Genomic DNA, 19,514 nt, shown 5'->3' with positions numbered 1-19,514 from the left:
TTTAAGGGCAAGTCTGGTCATCCAAGTAAAGTAGCATTAGAAACATCACGCTTGGAACATCGTCTCCGACCTGATAAGGTGGCGGTGGTGGGAGGTTGACGATTCGAGAGCCCGCCCACAACTTTTCGACGCAATATCTCAAGGATCCGAAGTGTCATATGATTCACACATCCACTTATAAATACCCCACACATTAAAGGAAACAACATTAGCAAGGAGATCTACATGCGAGTCCAGGAGCAGCAGCTTCAAATGACGACCCTCTTTCTTTTCTTGTTGCTTGCCTTGCCATGGTTTGCTCACTCTGTCGCTGACAGGACGGGAGGTGCAACCAGCGAAGACCAACCCGGTGGTGGTGGTGGAGGTGCACATGATGGCAGCAGTGGCTCTGGCCATGGCTCTGGCCCCGGTGGCAGCTGGGACTACGGTTGGGCGTGGGGGTCAAGCCCCAGGGGAGGGTGGGGCTATGGCTCGGGCTATAGCCAAACTCCAACCGGCAACGGGAAGGGATTCGGATTCGGGTATGGAACTGGATCGGGATCGTCGTCGGGTTATGGATTCGGTACCGGCAGCAGCGGCAGCGAACCGGAGAGAGGAAATTATGGGTATGGGGTTGGGTACGGAGGATCGGGTGGTGGCTTCGGTGCAGGTGGTGGTGGTGGCGGCTATGGAGGATCGGGTGGTGGCTTCGGTGCAGGTGGTGGTGGTGGCGGCTATGGAGGATCGCATGGTGGCTTCGGTGAAGGTGGTGGTGGTGGTGGTGGCTATGGAGGATGGCATGGTGGCTTCGGTGAAGGTGGTGGTGGTGGTGGTGGCTATGGAGGATGGCATGGTGGCTTCGGTGAAGGTGGTGGTGGCTATGGAGGACGGGGTGATGGCTTCGGTACAAGTGGTGGTGGCTATGGAGGACCGCATGGTGGCTTCGGTGCTGGTGGTGGTGGCTATGGAGGACTGGGTGATGGCTTCGGTGCAAGTGGTGGTGGATATGGAGGACCGGGTGGTGACTTTGATTCAGGTGGTGGTGGTGGATGGAGCTTCCGTGGTGGACGGCCGCCGCAGTACTGGGATTACAACTGCTGTTAAGGACGTGTAAAAGTATGTATCCCAATCAGATGATCTAATTTAGATTCACATATGCCTCCTCACAGAAAATTATATGAGAACAACTTCATACACCTTACCACCATCGTTTTGATTTGGACTTCTGAGCCACAGAACCATACATAGTCTTTCCAATATATATATATATATATATATCATGCCATGTGGGGAAGACATGATGGAGGAGGCTCACATGGCCAGCTTCTAACTTTTGATACAGCTCTTGTGGGAGAAAGCTGATATCTTCACATACAAAATAGCAATTGTTGTAATAACCATCTCCGCATAGTTTAGTTCTTTGCTTCATATGGAAGAGATGACAGCATATCCATCCCGAATCTCACAACTATTACCCTTGTAGATAGTGGATGGCACAATCTAACATGGACCTGAAGAACACTTCTCCATCCACTTCACATCATGGATGCCAACCATGAATCTAAATTAGCAGCTTAATTACTGAATCGTTCTACATCCGAAAAGAAAATTATGTACAGGCGGTTGGAATACAGGGAGAGAAGAAGTGAAGGAGGAGTGGTATCATTTGTTTGACCCACTGATTCGTGCTTAACTATGTGCCAGAAAAGACCAAATGAACTGCTACTTGCTTCTGCTGGCAGCCGCTGCTGGGGTCTTCCTCTGTCGAACAGCTGTGAAGCCTTGGGGGAGATGGAGGTGGTTCCGAGTACATTTCCCTCTGAAGAATGGAGCAGTAAGAGGTGAACATGACCGGAGTTATGTTAAGCTCGAAGCCTATGCCGAATAAGAAATCGACTTCTAAGTAGTTCATCTCCACCAAGTTGATCCCCCCCACCTTTGCAAAGTATGCGTTGTTGTAGTGTCTGCACACACATATATATTGAGAGAGAGCGAGAGAGAGAGAGAGAGGAGAGAGAGAGAGTGGATCTACAGCTCCTACAAGAAAGAAAATGAGACGACACCACTTCCGTTGCTTACATGTCATCCACGAATTTGACGGCGGCGAGGACGCTGGTGATGAGGAAGCGGTGGACGTTGAGCGAGTGGAGGGAGACGGCAGGGTGGCGCCGTAGGAAGCGGTCGAGGTATATGTAAGCGGCGACGTAGCACGAGAGGCTGCAGCCGGCGTACCGGAAGATGCGCTCGAGGTAGCTGCGCACCGAGATGGACGGCTTCGTCAACCCGTGGAAGGCCGAGGCGCGGTGGTGCGGCGCCACAGGGCGGCCGCGGACGGCGTCGTTGCGCTCCGCGAGCCTTTCGAGGATGGTGGAGAGGACGGAGACCACTCCCGGCACTGCATGGTTCTCCTCCACCATCCCCGCCATTGGACCGTCTCTCTCAAGAGCTGGTAATTGGAGACACAGAGGCCCAATCTAATATACATATATCGAGAGATATAGAGAGAGAGAGAGAGAGAGAGAGAGAGAGAGAGAGAGAGAATCTTATTTGGATTATGAATCCATCACACCATGGTTGATGCATTGGATTTGCCAGCCTTGTCAACTCACCATGGAAACAGCCTCTGCAGTAAGAATCAAGGGTTATCACCCATGGATTTATGATGGACAGACAGACAACGACCTGGAAGTCATTTACAACAATCAATCTTTTTGCTTGATCTAAAAAGTAAATCTAGCAAATGAAGGCATCTTAAAGTCTTTGATAGGTTCAACTTCACCACTAATGGCCACTGAAATCAGAATCAGACAACATGAAACACATTGGAGAGAAGGTTCCAAGTAAATGACTACAACAGAGGTGGTTGATCTCCTGGCTTCGTTTCCCTTTCCCCAGTTTTCTCATTAGCCAAGAAAGATAGGAAAAGGTGCTCCCAGTCACATCAAATCAACAGGGAATGGATAGGTTTGGAAATTTAGGGTTGAGCTACAGGACAGCAGTTTACAGCACAATGGTCAATCTGTCATCTGCCTCCACCTCAGCTGGCAATGCACAAGTTGCAGATGCATGCACATTGCATGTTTTATATTGGTGGGATACCCTTCTTCAATGCCATGGGTTTCTTCCTAAACCCTCTATCTTGGCACTGTAATTAACCAAGTCTTACAATAATTTCAGACACCCATCAAATTCAATATATGAAGATATCAAGTGCCAATATTTGAGTCACTTCTTTTTTGAAAAGAAGACTAAATTGACATGGTTAACATTGATGACCACTTAGGGTGTTCACATAAACTCGAAAGTAAACATAATTAATTATAGGCTTTGAATTTGATCTGCTTGACAAAAGCCAACAGCAATCAATTCCTGTGGAATAACTGTAGTATTCATAGGGTCACAACATTATGATGTCAAGGCTGGTATGACACAGTAGGCTAGCCTTGTAAGGATGAGTTGGCCCTGTCTTTTGCTGTTATGCCAATTTGTAGAAAGATAAAAGTAGTAATAGTAAGATCAATAGATATCTTACTTTAACAAATCATATGGTGTCTTTTTTAAAACCTTTTGCATTATCTGTTTCTATATGTAGAGTAAGCTATATTAAGTTTGTACAAGTTATAATTTTAGAAGTCTTAATTATATTTAAATTAGTTGAGAATTTTAATTAAATCAAAACCCTTTAATAAATTAGGGTTTGTTCCTATAAATATATCGGTTTGGGTGAGAGAGAGTCAAGACATTTTGGGTGCTCATGAGGGAGATTTCTAAGACTTTTAATTTTGTCTATGAATATAAATGAAACTTGTTGAATCATATTAAATATTGCTTCAGTTTTTTTGCTTTTGATTGTTGATCTCTAGTGGATTTCTCTTTTGGTCTTTGATTTATCTCTTCCTCCCCCAACAAAATCCTTTATATGATGCATTGTTATGTATTTTGGGATCAAATGTTAGACCATAAATTAATTTGGTTTGCATGAATTCTTCAAGTCAATAGTTTAATTTTTTTAAAAGGTATAAAGTAAAAGAAAAACTCACTAGAAGATTATTAGAGTTGGTAAATAGTTTTAAAATTTCTAATCATGTTCAAATTATTTGATAGAGTTCATTAAATTGAAACTTATTAGTGAATTAGAATTTGTTCCTATAAGAAATACATCTAAAGTTTTAGGATTTTAGTGAAAGAAAAAATGTTCAAGAGTTATGTTTAAGATTTTTTTAAATTAAGAAAAAATGATTAAATTATAAAATAACTTAAAGTGAGAGAGTGTAAAGGTTCCTACTCATAGCTTAAGGTCTTATAATTAATCTCATATATTAATTTTTTACAAATATAAATAAACTTTATTAAATTATATTAAATATTATATTATTTTTTAATATACTTTTGATTATTAATCTGATGAATATATCTTTTTGATGGATTTCTTCTCTCCCTGGCTACAATTTAATAAATTTATCAAGTCATGTCTAAATCTATCAAGTTTTTATTTTAGTTTTCTTGTATGGAGTAAAATCTGCTGCAGCAGAAGTCAAAATGTGGTGGTCTGTACTTTGTGTGGGTGTCACTTCAGTTTTCTTGTCCTGTAATGTAGCTATACTTGTATATGCTTAATTGGACACTGAAGTCATCCAAAACCTTGCAGGAGAAGACAAATCTCCTCCTAAATATTCATACAAGCTGGAGAGAGAAACAGTATGACAGCATTATTATTTCCATGTGACTCATTCTTCCAAGCTACTCTTCACAGTGCATTCTGTCAGGCTTCCTCAGGTTGCAGCTCCTACAAGATAGCCAACCTCTTCCTCCAACAAATCCCACATTGCAGCTCTTCCTTTCAGAGTCTCCATCTCATTCAATATTACTAAATCCTTCTTCTCTTCCTTCGGACAGACATCAGATGATTAGTCGACCCTACCAATAACAAGCAGCTTCTTCATCCTGTGGTTCTTCCTGTAATGTTTTGAACAGAGTGTCAGGTCCTAAAATCCCCCTCCTTTTAACCCTCTCAATTGTATCGGAGTTTCGATCCGGACTCGATACGGTACGAGTATATCGATCGGTATATCGAGGTGTACCGAACGGTACACCTGATTTTATCGATTTATCCCTTCAAAATATCTGAAAATTAGAAAAAAGAAGGTTAGGATAGTGTTTTCAAGTTACAAATACATACTTGTTGATTAGAAAAGTTAGGATAATCTTAATTATTTTCTAATTAAAAAAAAATGAATACATACCTTTTGATTAGAAAGTTTTTTCTCTTAATCTTCCCAAATTAACCTCGATTGAATTCACAAATCATTGTTTTATAGAGTTTAGGAGAGAAAAAGAAAATTTGAGAGAGTGTTTAAGAGAATATACTGAAATAGGGGAGAGAAAAATAGTTTAAACATAAGGAGAAAAAGCTCGAACGGTCAAATTGACCATTGGAATACTATAGCACTGCTACTGTGTGGTAACGATCGAAATCGATCGTTACCGAGTGGTGTCGGACGGTAACGGTCGAAATCGATCGTTACCGAGTGGTACCGGGCGGTACCGAGTGGTGCCGGGTGGTAAAGGTTGAAATTTCGATCGTTACCACTCGATTTTACCTCGTATAGCCCGATACGGGGGTTTTTGGGGTGTACCGCCCAATAACGAGCGGTCCGCGTACCGATAACCTGTCGGACCGGTACATACCATCCAGTACGGATGGTACGTTTCAGTACGACAGACCTTCCTTGCTAAGATGGATTGAAAGAAACTCATGAGTCCGGCAATGTCTTGCACTTCATACCACAATACCATTAATCTAACATTTTCTTGTATGCTTCATGCTCTGTCCTCCTTGTGGGGGGTGTGGGTTTGGCCAATTCAATGCTGAGTCCAGGCTGCCTGTGGACTGTCGGCCGGAAGGTAATCTTAAGAAACCTGTGGCTTGTGATTCTTGCAATGTGAGGTGTTGTTCCAGCGTTTCCAAATATTAGGTGAGATTGTGTACCAAACACCAAGTGTTTCCCATCTTAAGGCAACTCACACTTGAAGAGGGTTTAAACCAATTATAATTTGCACATTAACATATTAAAGAGCTCACATTATACTTAATAGCACTCAAAGTAACTCATCACTCCTCATAGTTATTCCACAACATATAACCAAAGCGTTCATTTCATCTTTGAACCCTTCAATTGTCGGGCAGCGTGACACTGACCACCACTTTTGGATCACCCTCCACACCAGGCGGTATCATCACCACCACAAGTCGCCCGTCTCCGGACGACGCGATCCGGCACGACACGTGTACGGGTTTAGTCCCCTGCACGAGAGTCCATTCCTCGACGCCGAGTTGGTCCCACCAAACCACATCCAAGGCCTCGGCCGACGAACCCTCGCTCGGGTTCGCACATGGCTCGACCGTCAACTCGCCCCCGTGGTCGCTGATCAGGAGGCAGAACCCTGGCGCCGCCTCCACGTTGAGCCTCCTCGTCGCCTCCCGGAGGCAAGCCACCGCGAGTTGGCCGTAGGATCGGGTGATGGCTTCCCGATCGGCCTCGAATAGCATGGTGGTGGTGGAGGAGGGAGAGTGGACCGGACTCGACTCGAGTTCGACCGATTTCAGATGGCGCGAGCGATCCGGTCTTTGGAAGTAGCTGAGGTGGAACATGGGCGACTTGCTGAGCCGCATCTGCGCGTGGGTTTGGGCCCATGAGTTCAGGAAGCGCGTCAAGAACAAGGGGTCGGCCAGCAGCAGACTGCAGCTTATCCCAATGGCGTATCCATCTCCCTGGAACTGAGTCACCTGCAAGCACCAGCCACGGTTAGTGTGCCATCATCTCTTCTTTCTCTTTTAGGGGTGCCGGAAAGGGAGACCTGGATGTAGAACAGTGCAGAGAAGTTGGGAGACTGCACGTCCACGTCGTCCCAGTACGCCAAGTGCGCCTCCATGCCATTCCTGTCCTTGGAGGCCAAGAACTCGGACATGGTCGTCTCGGCGGTGGCCTGCACCAGCCTGACTCCGGAGTCGTTGAACTTCACCTCCCAGCCGTCGTCCCGGCGGAGCCGGCCGGAGAGCACCGGGTGGCCGGGCAGCGCCGCGCAGAGCGACTCCTTGATCCACGCCGCGATCGCCAGCGGCGACTCCTCCCCGGCCTTGGTGTAGTACCACACCGCCTGGAACCGGCTCTGCAGCACCTCCGGGCCCAGCGGCGCCGCCGTGGAGATCCGCCGGGCCTGCCCCGGTGCCGTCACCTTCCCCGGCGGTGCCGTCTGGATGGCGTCGACGTGGAGCATCCTCGGCGTAGAAGGATCGGTGGCCATCTTGGCTTCTCGGAGCACAAGGCAAACCAAGACGAAGGATGGTGATGAGGTTGGATGGATGGAGCTTCACACCAGCGTTTGCTTTTAAAGGCCATGAAGTAATTGGAATCACGCAGTTAGTTGAAACTGTGGGGGCTAATAATTGCAACAGCGATGATCATATGACATGCTCGTTGTGATGTTGGGTCGCACTCGGACGTGAAGTGCATTGATTACATTAGCGAGTCAAGCAATCGAGCATCGATTAGTTGGGCTAACCCAACTAATGAGAGTGGCAATTGGGTTGCCAGATTGCAGCTAATAATATCTACCAATTTGATAGATGCATTTATGGGGTGTATTTTATGCAGTTGATGTAGTCGTACCATGCAAGATAATCTCCTATTCTAATATGACTGCCGTCTTTACACCCCCAATTTGGGCCCAAACAGGTATACAAATCATGGCATTTGGTATTCCGTCCAACAACCATATACCAAATGGTTTCTCCAATTAATAATCTTACCTTCTCAGGCCACAATTCATGAACTAAAACGTTGACTTAAAGGTAGTTCTCTGCCTCTGTCTTCCTAACTCTAATTTCTCGAGGTAGCAAAATGGTGGGTAAGGAAGGCTATTTGTTTCCTTCCTGATAGCATCACACATTGGAGTTGTTTGCCCAAATGATCCAAGTGGGAAACGAGACTGACCTCATGTTGCCCAAACACGAAGCGAGACGATAACGATATGCTCGCGAGGGACACGAAGCTCGCCAAGACAACAGGTGAACGAGCAACACCCAAGAGCTATCACCATTACTAGCACACCAACAGCAGCTCAACACGAATCGTGATCCGGCCTCTTCAGGCTATCCTACGATACCTGCGAATCCATTGGCCGCACAAATGGCTCTTCCTCGACAATGGTGGCTCAAATAATGGGTATCGGTATTTTAAGTGCGTGTCACGGAGCAAATGAGATATGCTTCAACCACACTCGAGATGTAGACGCGTGCGTGCTTCGTCCCGGCCGATCTCTGCCAATCTTCATGCGCCGGCAGGTAGTCGGACATCCGCCGCCTGTTCGACGAATGGCATAACGGAACGTGGTCGCGTCGAACGCCATTTGCTGGCGGAAGGAACTCGTATCGGAGCAGTGCTGAATGCGTCGAGTGTGGTGATATGGCGATGACCAGAGGAGTGTTCGAGAGATGAACGACGCCCTCCACCAGAATACAAGTGAGAACGCAATAGAGCAGTGATGCGGCGGCGGAGGACTACTGGATCAGGTTGGAACTTTGACATGTTCTGTAACATCTTTGATTGGACTTCCACAAACATCCGCTGGTGGTCTGAGTCCGGCTCGAGGTAGGCAAAAATCTATCTTTTCTTGGTCGCCCGCAAACTTTGTTCATCATCAGCAAAGTTTCAAGGTCGCAGAATAAAAGCTTTTGATCGAGCTCGCTATCGTGGGGAGGTCCGATGCCGCGGTCGACGGAAGAAGCCGACCATCACTTTCACTCCCTTGTTCGGTCAACGCAAACACGGGTGTGGATTGGCAGTAGATGACGTGGCTGCTTTTCATACGATTGTCGTGGCGAATACGGAATTCCTCGCGTCGTTTTGAATACGTTGACCGACTGGGTCATACTTGATCGCCTCCTCGTGCCAATTAACTTCCATGGTGAACTAACCATGTCTCCCAACGACGATACGAGTACAGATCCTGGGGGGCACAAACACTACGCCTGAATCCAAGCCGTCCATGTAGAGAGCTAATGACCAGTGACTTGAATCGTTCGTACATGTTTCAGTAATACAATGAAGAAAACGGTAGTTGAACGTAACACCGGCCGCAATCCGAACCCAAATCAACTTACACAACATAGGTTTGAATCGAAACAACCGTCCGTGTGGATTCGTCGATTGAGTTGGAGTCGGTAGATTTTTTCTTCGGCGTGCAAGATTGATACAAAGATAGCCGTCGCTTTAACTCGTTCCACGCATGCACACGAGGCAAAATGTTGACTTCCTATTTATTTTGATCAACGCGGTGCCATGACTGTTGACATTTACCACGACCGCTCTCTCTATATGTATATATATGCCGCCCCACGTTTAGGTGTCCTTACATTGCACCATCGACCAAGTGGCTGCGCATTGTTCCGACAGCAACTACGACGCACAGGCAACTCAAATCCTGCTTTCGTTCTTCTGATACTTATGGCCGTAGGAACTGCCGCCGCCGGGGCACCACCCCGCCACGTCTCTCCCTCCCGCGCCTCCTTGCCTTCTCGCCATGGCTCCCGCCTCAACCCTCAGTCCTCCCGCCCTGCGTCCGTCAAAAGCAGCGGCGCCACCACCGCGGTCACCACCTCTGCTACCAAGATCCATCTCGCCAACCTCGATCGCGTCCTCCTCAAACCCTCGCCGCCGCAACCTACTTTTCAACCCGAGATTGACCTCAAGCAGCATTCCAACAACCAGCGCAGCGGTGCCGGCGAAAGAGGAGGGATGATGATGAACCCGTTCAACCTGGCTTCTCTATTTCCTGATTTGTTCAGGAAGCAGGCGGCCGACGAGATAATGTCCCCTACGAGCTTGACCCGCCTCCAGCGCCTCCTCTCCGATAGCTCGCGATCCTCCCCTAAGAACTTCATCGCCGCCAATTGGCGCCAGATTCACGGCGAAACGGGTTGGTCGGGCCTCCTCGACCCCCTCGATGAGAACCTCCGCCGTGAGCTCGTCCGGTATGGCGACTTCGTCCAGGCCGCCTACCACGCCTTCCACTCCCTTCCCTCGCCCGTCTTCCCCGCTGCATCGCCTTCCTCTCGTCACCACCACATCCTACTCCCTGATCGTTTCTACCGCCACACCAAGACCCTCTTCGCCACTTCCTCTCTCGACCTCCCGGACTGGGCGCAGCCCGCCGCCCCGCAGTGGCTCACCCAGCGTTCCAGCTGGATCGGCTACGTCGCAGTCTGCGACAACGATCGCGAGGTCCGCCGCATGGGTCGGCGCGACGTCACAATCGTTCTCCGCGGCACCGCCACCTGCCTCGAGTGGGCCGAGAATCTACGCACGGCCCTCGTCCCCGTGGATTCCGAAGCTGAAGCCGCTGTCGAAGTTGGCCAACGAGGCGTGCCGAAGGTGGCTTGCGGGTTCCGCAGCCTGCACAAAACGGCCGGGGAGCACGTGCCGAGCCTCGCGACGGCGGTGGTGGAGGAAGTGCGCCGCCTCATGGAGGTCTACGAGGGGGAGGAGCTCAGCATCACCGTGACCGGCCACAGCCTGGGGGCGGCCCTGGCACTGTTAGTGGCGGACGAGCTGAGCACGTGCGCCCCGCGGGTGCCGCCCATCGCAGTGGTCTCCTTCGGCGGGCCGCGCGTGGGGAACCGCGCGTTCGCCGAAAGGCTGAAGCGGAGGGGTGTCAACGTGCTGCGGGTGGTCAACGACAAGGACGTCGTCACGATGGTACCGTCGGCGGCGGGGCTGCCGCACCTCAGTGAGGAGTACGAGCACGTGGGTTCGGAGCTGAGGGTGGACAACCGGGACTCGCCCTACCTCAGGCCGGACGCCGGACCCGCTTGCTGCCACGACCTGGAGGCCTACCTCCACCTGGTGGACGGGTTCATGGGAACCGGGTTCGGGTTCCGGTCCGACACCAAGAGGAGTCTGGTCCGACTTCTGGAGCTGCAACGGCCCAACATCAAGAAGGTCTATCTGAGCGGGGCGCAAGCTTTAAGGCTCAATCCGGTCGACGTCCGTCGCCCGGTCCAGTCAAAGGATCCGGCTTGCCTCGCGAGTCCAAATTTGATTCATTGATTTCTCCTCTTCCTTATGTACATGAAGATTGGGAATTGTATACGATTTGACCTAAGTTTGATTTGTCGTATCAAGTGCATTCCTCTTTAATCGAAGATATTAAAATTAGGAAGGGTTAATTGGATGATTATAATATGATTAACACGGCGTTTATGACTATTATATTACGAATTAGTTCGGTTTAATGCGTGGGCCGTTCCAAGTCTCGGCCCATTTTACGAAGCGGAAAAGGCGCACTCAAAATCTCCCGCGAAACTCCTCGCGGGAAATTTTGAAGAGAGGTAGAAAACCCACTAAACCGCGGGGGAGAACGCTTCCATTCCCGCCGCCATGGCGCAATCACCAGAAGGCGCAGCAGAGGCCGCCGCCCTCTCTCCCCACGATCCCCGCCAATCGCAGGTACAGTACATCGCGCCTCTTTCCGGCCGAATCTGAGCTCAAAGCTTTTCCTTCCATGTCCTCATCTGCTGAATCCTCGTGTAGGATTGGGAAGGTTGTTCGCTTCCGCACTCATTCCCCTCCCGTGAGTCCTCTCTGTCTTCTTTCACCTCCCCTGCTCTTCTCCGTTTTGCATCCGTGTGCTCGTCTACTGAGATCCTTTTCCCGTCTCTCAGAGCCCCCCGACATCAGCAACTGGTTCTCTAGCTATGTTTACGAGTCGCCGGATTCTTTGGGTCTTCCCGATAGTCTCGGTAGTCCTCTACTACTTGAGGAAGACGAAAGCCAAACCCAAGAACTGGTGGACGGTTCCTCTGCATCGAAGGTATAACTTCTCCATCACATCATTTTGTCGGGGTCAGTTTAATTGCTAATTTCTCACTCCACCTCCATCAATCCGACTTCTGTTGTTGCTGTTCCATCTTTTTTTATCTATAGGATTGCAATTTGGTTGATTTCCCAAAACACGGGAGGAACTCGTATCACAACGTAGGCTTATCTTTTGGGTCCTGCAAACAAGCTGGTTCTTTTATGCTGAAAGAGAACAACCAGGATTCGTTTCTGGGAGATGAAGGGAAACCTCGTCGAGGAAATGATGATGCTTGCAGTGCCCACGGCAATCGTAGCCTCGATAAGAGCCCCGCTTCATCTGATAAGAGAATACTCGAGAGGACAAATTGCCATGGGCAAATCTCGCATCAAGAAAGCGATACCAATGGGCTGTCACCAAAGCAGTGGGTTGAAGATGATGGCTTTGTTTCTGTGAAGAGTAAGGATCGTTCAAGAGCCAGTGACATCCTAAAGATGCTGCCAAATCAATGGAATGATTGCTCGAATAGGAACAAGAACACGGGAAGGAATAAAAAAGAATGGATTGGAGAAACTGATCACGTACAGCCAAAGAGAAAGCTGAATCTGAAGAAGCTAATCGGTGAGGAACTTCTCGCAACGCTTTCTGAAGAAAAGGGAGGCTGTTTGCCTTCATCTTCTTCGGGTTCAGAGTGTATTTCAGCAGCAGCAGCAGCAGCAAGTCTTATGCAGAACAAGAGCTGCGACAGGACTGATGGGAGAAATTGGTTCGAAGATAGCGATATAATGCACGTTGACAACACTAAAAAGAAGCAGGAAAAAGATGGGAGACGATCTAAAGAAGAAGGTGGAATCATCAGACCAACATCAATGTCATCAATGGAACAGCCAGAGGACAAGAATGGAGCTCCGAGAAGTCCTCTGGGGGACAAATCCAATCACCAAGCCATGGTCGCAGCAGCATCAGAGATCCCTGGGAAATGGCGATGTCCTCGCAAGTCCAAAGTGGACATGGGCCCTCCGAAGAAGCAACTGAGGCTGGATCGCTGGTTCCATCTCTCTCATGGCCGCCCTACCATCACATGAACTCCCAGTGCACGCAGCAGAGGCATGCTACTTCAGCATCTGCTACAAGTGCTGGTCGAAAAGAGGAAGACATGATTGTTGCAGTCAAACAGTACCACCATTGCAATGGCCAACAAGATTCACAGGTTTGCTTGCTTCACCTTTGTTGCAGATGATCAATAGATGTGAGGTCAACACTCCAGTCTCTCTTTTCTTGGGTCTACAGTAGCAAGGAATTAGGTTGTGCAAAGAAAGGAATTAGGTTGAATGGGAGGATCCCCATGCATTACTTGTTAGAAAAAGAAGATGAAATAATGACCATCAAGATCCGAACCTAATCATTTAATCACAAGCAGAAGCTTAGAACCAACCTAGGACTTGCAACCTTGTTCTTCTTCTCCTAGAATTGATAGTGTCAACAACATCAGCATGCAACTCACAGGAGCAGAGGGTGCCATGAGTGGATCATATTGGAGGAGGAAGAGACAAAATTATACCAGCAACAAAGAAAAAAGATGGGTCAAACATGTCACAATGTGGCTTTCTTGGTCAACTTGACCATCAATTATTGCTGGGAGACTGGTAACATCTGGTGGACAAAAAAGTTGGCCTCGCTGCCTAAATTTGGGTGACCACTAAGTAATGACTTGGCTTGTTATATTTTTAATTTGGTATTACATATAATTATGTGTCCTTAATTTTCTCTAATTAAACATGCTTTTGATGTGAATAATATCCATATATTGTTTGACACCTTATTTCTAAGCCTCTCTAATTAAACGTCACATCCCCTTTTATCACTGTTACAATGAATGTAATGTTCTTATCGTGTTACATTCTCCGATTCGGGTCGGATCGGATCAAGATTGACCCATTGGGTTACGCGAATCATTCTATACGTCCATCTAAAAACAAATGCAATTATCGTTGTAATGTTTTTATTTCAATTGATAATTACTTTTTGTGATCGCTGCGGACAATTATATGACTGCTATAACGTCGCATCATTAGCCGACATGATGGTCCCACCACGAAAGATGGGCGGTCGAGATCTCACCAAGAACCGACGCGGTCAAGGACGTCGGACGGTGATCGCGCGCATGGGTTGGTGTCCGCGTTGGTGCGGGTGGCGACGCGGCAGGTGGGTTGGTGTCGCCGGACGAGGGAGCAAGTCGGGTCCCACCCGTCGGCCAGGTTATCGTTGGCCGTCGGATCGACCCACCGTGTAATGTAAGTCGTCGATTGGTTGACGCAAGCCACCCTGATTGCCCGCTCTCCCACCCGGTGCCTCGTACCGGGTAACGCACGCGATTGGGTAATCTCGGTGGGACCCACTTCCGGGACGCTAAAGTTAAAGCGGGACGGGGAAACAGAGAAATCCGTTGCTGCTCTTTTCAGTTCTTCCCACTGCTGCCTCTGCCACTGTTTCTCTCTCTTGCTTTCCTCGGAGAAGAGGGTAAGGAAACCCTAACATCGAGCTCAAGAAACCCTTTTCTGAATCCTTCACTGGACTAGATCCGCCTCCTCTTGATGGTGCGCGATCGCCTGATTCTGTTCCGGTCTGTGACGTAGATCGCTTCTCGTTTTTCTTTTCTGGGTTACGATTTCTACTCCTCGAAGCGTTTATGTAAAGATCGAATGTGCGGGTTAAGGCCTTTTTTTTTTTCTTGCAATCGTCATGATTTTTTCATTTGGGACTTTCTCTCTCTATTTTGACTTCAAATGAGAAGGTGCACTGAGATTTGAAAGGTTTGGTTAGGTTGTGGTTCGCCACTGTAGTGGTTGGAACGAACGATTTCGTACGCTTTTTTTATTTGGTTTCATTGTTTTTTTGGCCAGTGATGGTATTTAGTACCAAGTAGAATCGTGATCTGCAGGAATAGCTCCTTCTGCAAGATCTTGTCTGTACTGCTTTGATTTGGGGATGCAGATCAACAGCTCCGGTTTGTTCTAATCAGTGCTTTTTTTGGGGGATGTTAGGTTTCTGGAAAGAAGAGAAAGGGGAGTCCTCAGTTCGGCTTCAAGTCTTGAATCGCCTGCTCTAGCAATTGTAGCATAAAAAAGACGGGTATTCTTGATTCATAGTTTGGGAGGGAGAAGACGGGACATGCCATCTCGCAGCGAAGTCTTTTTCATTTGGATTGCTCTATAGAAGTAAAAGTTCCCAACTTGTGGTATTGAAGGAATCATATAATTGTTTGGAACAGAGGCGACGATAAGGTCCGCTTATGATGGATAAGATTCCTGAGTTGAAGATGTTGTCCCCGCAGCTTCCTCCACTTGATAAAGGACCGGGTGTGCACACAAGCAGCTTGAGAAGTGAACGATGTCCACCCACTTCTTTCAAATCTCAAATTTTGGATGTCCCTGTACTTGTAAGTTCACTGAAAGGGAAAGACATGTTGGGAGAGCATAATGAATTAGCCCCTGAGGTTGATAGCTTCAGGAGCATGGATTCCTTTGAAGAAGGCAGAAGTTCTTTCAATGGGGCAAGTCATCCTCCAGAGCCTGTCGATAGTGATCTCGTGACGACGGTATATGTGGCGATAGAGCAAGACAAGTCTGATACGCGTTGCTTAATGAGAGGCCTCTCAGTAAAAGGTCCTTTCACTGAAGATCTCTCTGTACAGCTTCCTGCACCAAAGCCAAATACAGCTCTTGCATCAAGAGGTGAGAGTGTCGAGCCAAACGAGCCAGGTGCTGTATCTTCTCCGTTTTCTATTCCGCGTGCATCACACACAATGGAGGCAACATATTTAGCACCAGATTCTGAAGAAAAGGAGTGTGTTTGGGATGCTTCCCTTCCCCCGAGCGGCAATGTCAGTCCTCACAGTAGCATTGACAGCACTGGTGTGGTAACTGCCATGAGCATTGTAAACAGTTGCACGAGCACATATAGAAGTGAAGGAGTCACTAGTGATGGTACCATGGGAGGGGCCTGCGGAAGTGCCAAGGGAAGTATGATACTCGACTCGCTTGAAAGCACTAAAACCAGCAACAGTAGAGCTAGTGATAGCAGCGGTCTTAGTGATGATAGCAGCTGGAGTAATCTTAGTGGAAGTGCTAACAAGCCTCACAAGGGAAATGACCCTAGATGGAAGGCTATTCTTGCGGTTCGGGCTCGGGATGGTATACTGGGTATGAGTCACTTTCGACTGCTCAAACGGCTTGGATGTGGTGATATTGGTAGTGTTTATCTTTCAGAATTGAGTGGCACAAGGTGCTACTTTGCTATGAAGGTGATGGACAAGGCTTCTCTTGCAAGCAGGAAGAAGCTGACCAGGGCCCAAACGGAAAGGGAGATTCTTCAACTTCTGGATCACCCATTCTTACCAACTCTGTATACACATTTTGAGACTGATAGATTTTCATGCTTGGTCATGGAATTTTGCCCTGGTGGTGATTTGCATACATTGAGGCAACGCCAGCAAGGGAAGCACTTTTCTGAGTATGCAGCAAGGTAAAAATTACAAAACAGAGATCTTTTCTTTTGTTGCTTTAAGTGTTCTATTGTTTAATTACTAGTTTTTCTGGTAAGTTGAATATAACTCGCTTATGCCCTTTCTATAGACATGACTCGATCCTCAGTTTTCTTCATATGACACAAAAAACAACAGTGCTAAGCTACAATAGTTTTAAGTATTTTTCTTTTGTTTAAATGACATGACATCCTTTATGTAAAGTTGTCATTTTACACATGTTCCTGCACCCTGGCATTCTTATACAAATTTTTGATGTGAGATTACCTTATTTCTTGCCTCTGTAATGATTGAAAAACTAATTTTGCCTATGACCTGTTCTAGAAATTACAAACTAATGCTTTTTTAGACATGATTTTCCTCGAAGGCTTTATCATGATAGAAGTAATTTCAGAGGTTGCCATGTTTGTGCAAGTTTTTTTCAGAAGCGCTCTATACAAGTTAGGAAGTATAGTCATTGTCAAACTGATAAGTTCGACAAAAAATAAAAAAAAGCAGATTCTATTGTGTAATTCTAAGTTTTTTACTAAAACATCTCAACACAATGAATCAGTTCTTATGAGGTAGTTGCTTCACAATGTTTTGATCTGCATAAGGGCATCTAATAATGGGGATCATTCAAATTATACATTCTTTTGCTGAAAAATTACAGTTTCTGATAGAACCTATAACAATAGGATAGTGACTGAACAGTATCAACTCTCCCATGCTCAACAAAGTTGAACACTTAACAACCTGGCTTATTAGAATCTGAACTCAAGTTGGCACCAAGTATTCATATTTAATATGATCAAATTAGGGTTATTATACATGACACTTGTCCAAGGTAATAAGGCTTCTTCTAATCCGCCTTGATATTGCCTCATTTTAAAACGTCACTATGAATTTGAGGTGGAATTTAAGAAATATGACAATGTTCATTGTTTCTTTATGTTGTAATACATGAAATTGAAGATATCCTTTTAAGATTATAGTAGTTCTGATGGTAGATATATCTCTTCTGAACTTAACTGATACAACTTGGATCAACAAGAAAGTGATCTTCATTCTCTTACAAGCCTGATGCTAATGGCTCGCTACTTGCTTTCTGGTTCCCCACTATGTACATGCTTTTGCAGTTAAAAAAAATGAAACCTAATAGAAAGTCTTAAGACAATCTTACATGGGCTTTCTACTTTTCAGTTGAAAAGTGCCGTGTATTTTAGGCTACACTGTCATCTATGTTTGATTGTGCATCCGCTTGTGCTAGACTTCTTTCCACTATTGTATCCATTGTCAGTTAGTATTGCATTTGAAGATTATACTTAGAATCCTCACACGAGATTTGTAGGAGAGCTACATAGGAAAAGAAAGCTTTTGAAAAGGATCCTTGATATATGTTGAGCAATAATATCATTGCATATGATACTGTTATAATTTTTTCTGGTCAATATATATATATAAGCCATGTTGAGTCCTTTCTGAAGCTTTGTCAACATATTTCATGTTCAACAAAATGGTATTACTAAACAAAAAATAAACTTGAGATCCTCTGAGTTTTATTTTAAGCCCTATCGTTGTGCTGTAGCATTTCTGAGAATAGAAGTCTTACTGAAAGGGGCGATGCTGTAATCATACTAACACATATTTGTTTGGACTCATGTATCATATTATTGACATTTTGGATTTGTTTTCTTTCATCAATGGACAGATTTTATGCTGCGGAAGTACTACTTGCTCTCGAGTATTTACACATGTTGGGTGTGGTATACAGAGATCTGAAACCAGAAAACGTACTTGTTCGTGACGACGGGCACATAATGCTTTCCGACTTCGATCTTTCTTTGAGGTGTGCCGTCTCCCCAACTCTCATCAAGACCTCATCGCTCGATTCCGATCCTTCCAAACGGGCAGCCGGTGCATTTTGCGTTCAACCAGCCTGCATCGAGCCTTCCTCCGTCTGCATCCAGCCCGCGTGCTTCATGCCCAGACTCTTCCCTCAGAGAAGCAAGAAGAAGACGAGGAAACCATGGTCTGAGGTGCCGAGGCAGCAGGCCGCCGCCCTGCCCGAGCTCGTCGTCGAGCCAACAACTGCTCGATCGATGTCCTTCGTCGGGACGCACGAGTACTTAGCCCCTGAAATCATCAAAGGCGAGGGCCACGGAAGTGCTGTGGACTGGTGGACCTTCGGTATATTCCTGCACGAGCTCCTTTATGGCCGGACGCCGTTCAAGGGCTCAGGCAACCGCGCGACGCTGTTCAACGTGGTCGGCCAGCAGCTCAGCTTCTCGGAGGCCCCATCGACCAGCTACGCTAGCAGAGATCTGATAAGAGGGCTTCTGGTGAAAGAGCCGCAGCAAAGGCTGGGCGTCAAGAGGGGAGCCACGGAGATAAAGCAGCATCCCTTCTTCGAGGGCGTGAACTGGGCGCTGATTCGATGCAGTACCCCGCCGGAGGTACCGCGGCCGGTCGAGGCTGAGCTGCCGCTAAAGTTCGGCGCGGCCGATGGATTCGGCGGTACTACCACCAGCAGCAAAAGGGTTGTGGGTGCGGACGTGAAGTCCGGAGGGAAGTATCTGGATTTCGAGTTTTTCTAGGACGATGATGTGGCACTTCATTCTTTTGGTGTTAGCACGCAATCGTTTAAATGCATCAGAGGTGCCGAGGAGTTTATGCAAGGGATTGAACGGTGCAGGATCATCATAACTGTGCGTTTGATGGGATTGACGGCTACGACCAGCCAGAAAACTCGATTATCGCAAATTATTACATTTGGCTTGCAAACTCCAACCCGTTCGCTCAACTTATCACGTGGGATCGTTGAGGCTGACGAGCGGATAACTGAACCGAACCGCAATCATGAGATTGAGACGAACGGTTCAGCGGCGGTTGAAACCGTCTCCACCACCATCATCTATAAATACGCCCAATCTCTAAAACCGTCTCACGCACTAACTCTGTGCAGGAGAAACCGTACCTATTACCATCAAAAATATTTATTTTCATTTATTATGTCTTTACTTTTGTTTATTCTACTGTTTCCTTGTTTTATTATTGATTATTACAAATCGAATCTGTTGATTTGGTATCACATGATTGATTCTCTCACCTTTTTTTTAAATAAAAAAAACCATTTTTGAGATGTCTAATGTTTTAT

The 19,514-nt window shown here is 46.9% G+C and overlaps 5 protein-coding genes across 7 annotated transcripts; 3 read left to right on the top strand and 2 right to left on the bottom strand.

The window, feature by feature from the left end:
* Positions 1 to 114: 114 nt before the first annotated feature.
* LOC103987729 (glycine-rich cell wall structural protein 2) lies at positions 115 to 1,186 on the top strand. Its single transcript, XM_009406152.3, has one exon. It carries the CDS (start codon positions 226 to 228, stop codon positions 1,081 to 1,083), a length of 858 nt encoding a protein of 285 aa, XP_009404427.2. The 5' UTR covers positions 115 to 225; the 3' UTR covers positions 1,084 to 1,186.
* Positions 1,187 to 1,535: 349 nt separating this feature from the next.
* On the bottom strand, positions 1,536 to 2,459 carry LOC135635957 (cyclin-P4-1-like). The gene is made up of 2 exons (XM_065147442.1): positions 2,059 to 2,459; positions 1,536 to 1,943 (listed from the first exon to the last, which is right to left on the bottom strand). The coding sequence occupies exons 1-2, from the start codon at positions 2,403 to 2,405 to the stop codon at positions 1,673 to 1,675; spliced, it is 618 nt and encodes a 205-aa protein (XP_065003514.1). The 5' UTR covers positions 2,406 to 2,459; the 3' UTR covers positions 1,536 to 1,672.
* Positions 2,460 to 6,046: 3,587 nt separating this feature from the next.
* On the bottom strand, positions 6,047 to 7,351 carry LOC135637085 (uncharacterized). The gene is made up of 2 exons (XM_065149468.1): positions 6,838 to 7,351; positions 6,047 to 6,766 (listed from the first exon to the last, which is right to left on the bottom strand). The coding sequence occupies exons 1-2, from the start codon at positions 7,282 to 7,284 to the stop codon at positions 6,152 to 6,154; spliced, it is 1,062 nt and encodes a 353-aa protein (XP_065005540.1). The 5' UTR covers positions 7,285 to 7,351; the 3' UTR covers positions 6,047 to 6,151.
* A 2,052-nt stretch (positions 7,352 to 9,403) lies between these two features.
* Positions 9,404 to 11,157, top strand: LOC135634896 (phospholipase A1-Ibeta2, chloroplastic-like). The gene has a single exon (XM_065145615.1). It carries the CDS (start codon positions 9,486 to 9,488, stop codon positions 11,085 to 11,087), a length of 1,602 nt encoding a protein of 533 aa, XP_065001687.1. The 5' UTR covers positions 9,404 to 9,485; the 3' UTR covers positions 11,088 to 11,157.
* Positions 11,158 to 14,296: 3,139 nt separating this feature from the next.
* LOC135582042 (serine/threonine-protein kinase D6PK-like) lies at positions 14,297 to 19,009 on the top strand. Of its 3 annotated transcripts, none has more exons than XM_065147023.1 (3): positions 14,297 to 14,355; positions 14,880 to 16,359; positions 18,069 to 19,009. In XM_065147023.1, exons 2-3 carry the CDS (start codon positions 15,128 to 15,130, stop codon positions 18,952 to 18,954), a joined length of 2,118 nt encoding a protein of 705 aa, XP_065003095.1. In that variant the 5' UTR covers positions 14,297 to 14,355; positions 14,880 to 15,127; the 3' UTR covers positions 18,955 to 19,009. The 3 variants fall into 3 exon arrangements, with proteins under 3 accessions (XP_065003095.1, XP_065003094.1, XP_065003093.1); XM_065147022.1 differs by having other exon boundaries at positions 14,297 to 14,432; XM_065147021.1 differs by having other exon boundaries at positions 14,303 to 14,458.
* Positions 19,010 to 19,514: the final 505 nt, after the last annotated feature.

The sequence above is a fragment of the Musa acuminata genome, chromosome BXJ3-4 (assembly GCF_036884655.1).
Source record: "Musa acuminata AAA Group cultivar baxijiao chromosome BXJ3-4, Cavendish_Baxijiao_AAA, whole genome shotgun sequence".
Classification (NCBI taxonomy): Eukaryota; Viridiplantae; Streptophyta; class Magnoliopsida; order Zingiberales; family Musaceae; genus Musa; species Musa acuminata.
Note: the sequence above shows the minus strand (reverse complement) of the source record. Positions and strands in the feature narration are given on the sequence as shown.

What these genes read in the sequence shown, in the direction of transcription:
- LOC103987729 (XM_009406152.3), top strand. Translation starts at nt 226, where the DNA reads ATGCGAGTCCAGGAGCAGCAGCTTCAAATGACGACCCTCTTTCTTTTC.
- LOC135635957 (XM_065147442.1), bottom strand. Translation starts at nt 2,405, where the DNA reads ATGGCGGGGATGGTGGAGGAGAACCATGCAGTGCCGGGAGTGGTCTCC. An exon ending in GTCAAATTCGTGGATGACAT is followed by an intron (nt 1,944 to 2,058) that starts GTAAGCAACGGA and finishes ATGTGTGTGCAG; the next exon opens with ACACTACAACAACGCATACT.
- LOC135637085 (XM_065149468.1), bottom strand. Translation starts at nt 7,284, where the DNA reads ATGGCCACCGATCCTTCTACGCCGAGGATGCTCCACGTCGACGCCATC. An exon ending in CTGCACTGTTCTACATCCAG is followed by an intron (nt 6,767 to 6,837) that starts GTCTCCCTTTCC and finishes TGGTGCTTGCAG; the next exon opens with GTGACTCAGTTCCAGGGAGA.
- LOC135634896 (XM_065145615.1), top strand. Translation starts at nt 9,486, where the DNA reads ATGGCCGTAGGAACTGCCGCCGCCGGGGCACCACCCCGCCACGTCTCT.
- LOC135582042 (XM_065147023.1), top strand. Translation starts at nt 15,128, where the DNA reads ATGATGGATAAGATTCCTGAGTTGAAGATGTTGTCCCCGCAGCTTCCT. An exon ending in TTTTCTGAGTATGCAGCAAG is followed by an intron (nt 16,360 to 18,068) that starts GTAAAAATTACA and finishes ATCAATGGACAG; the next exon opens with ATTTTATGCTGCGGAAGTAC.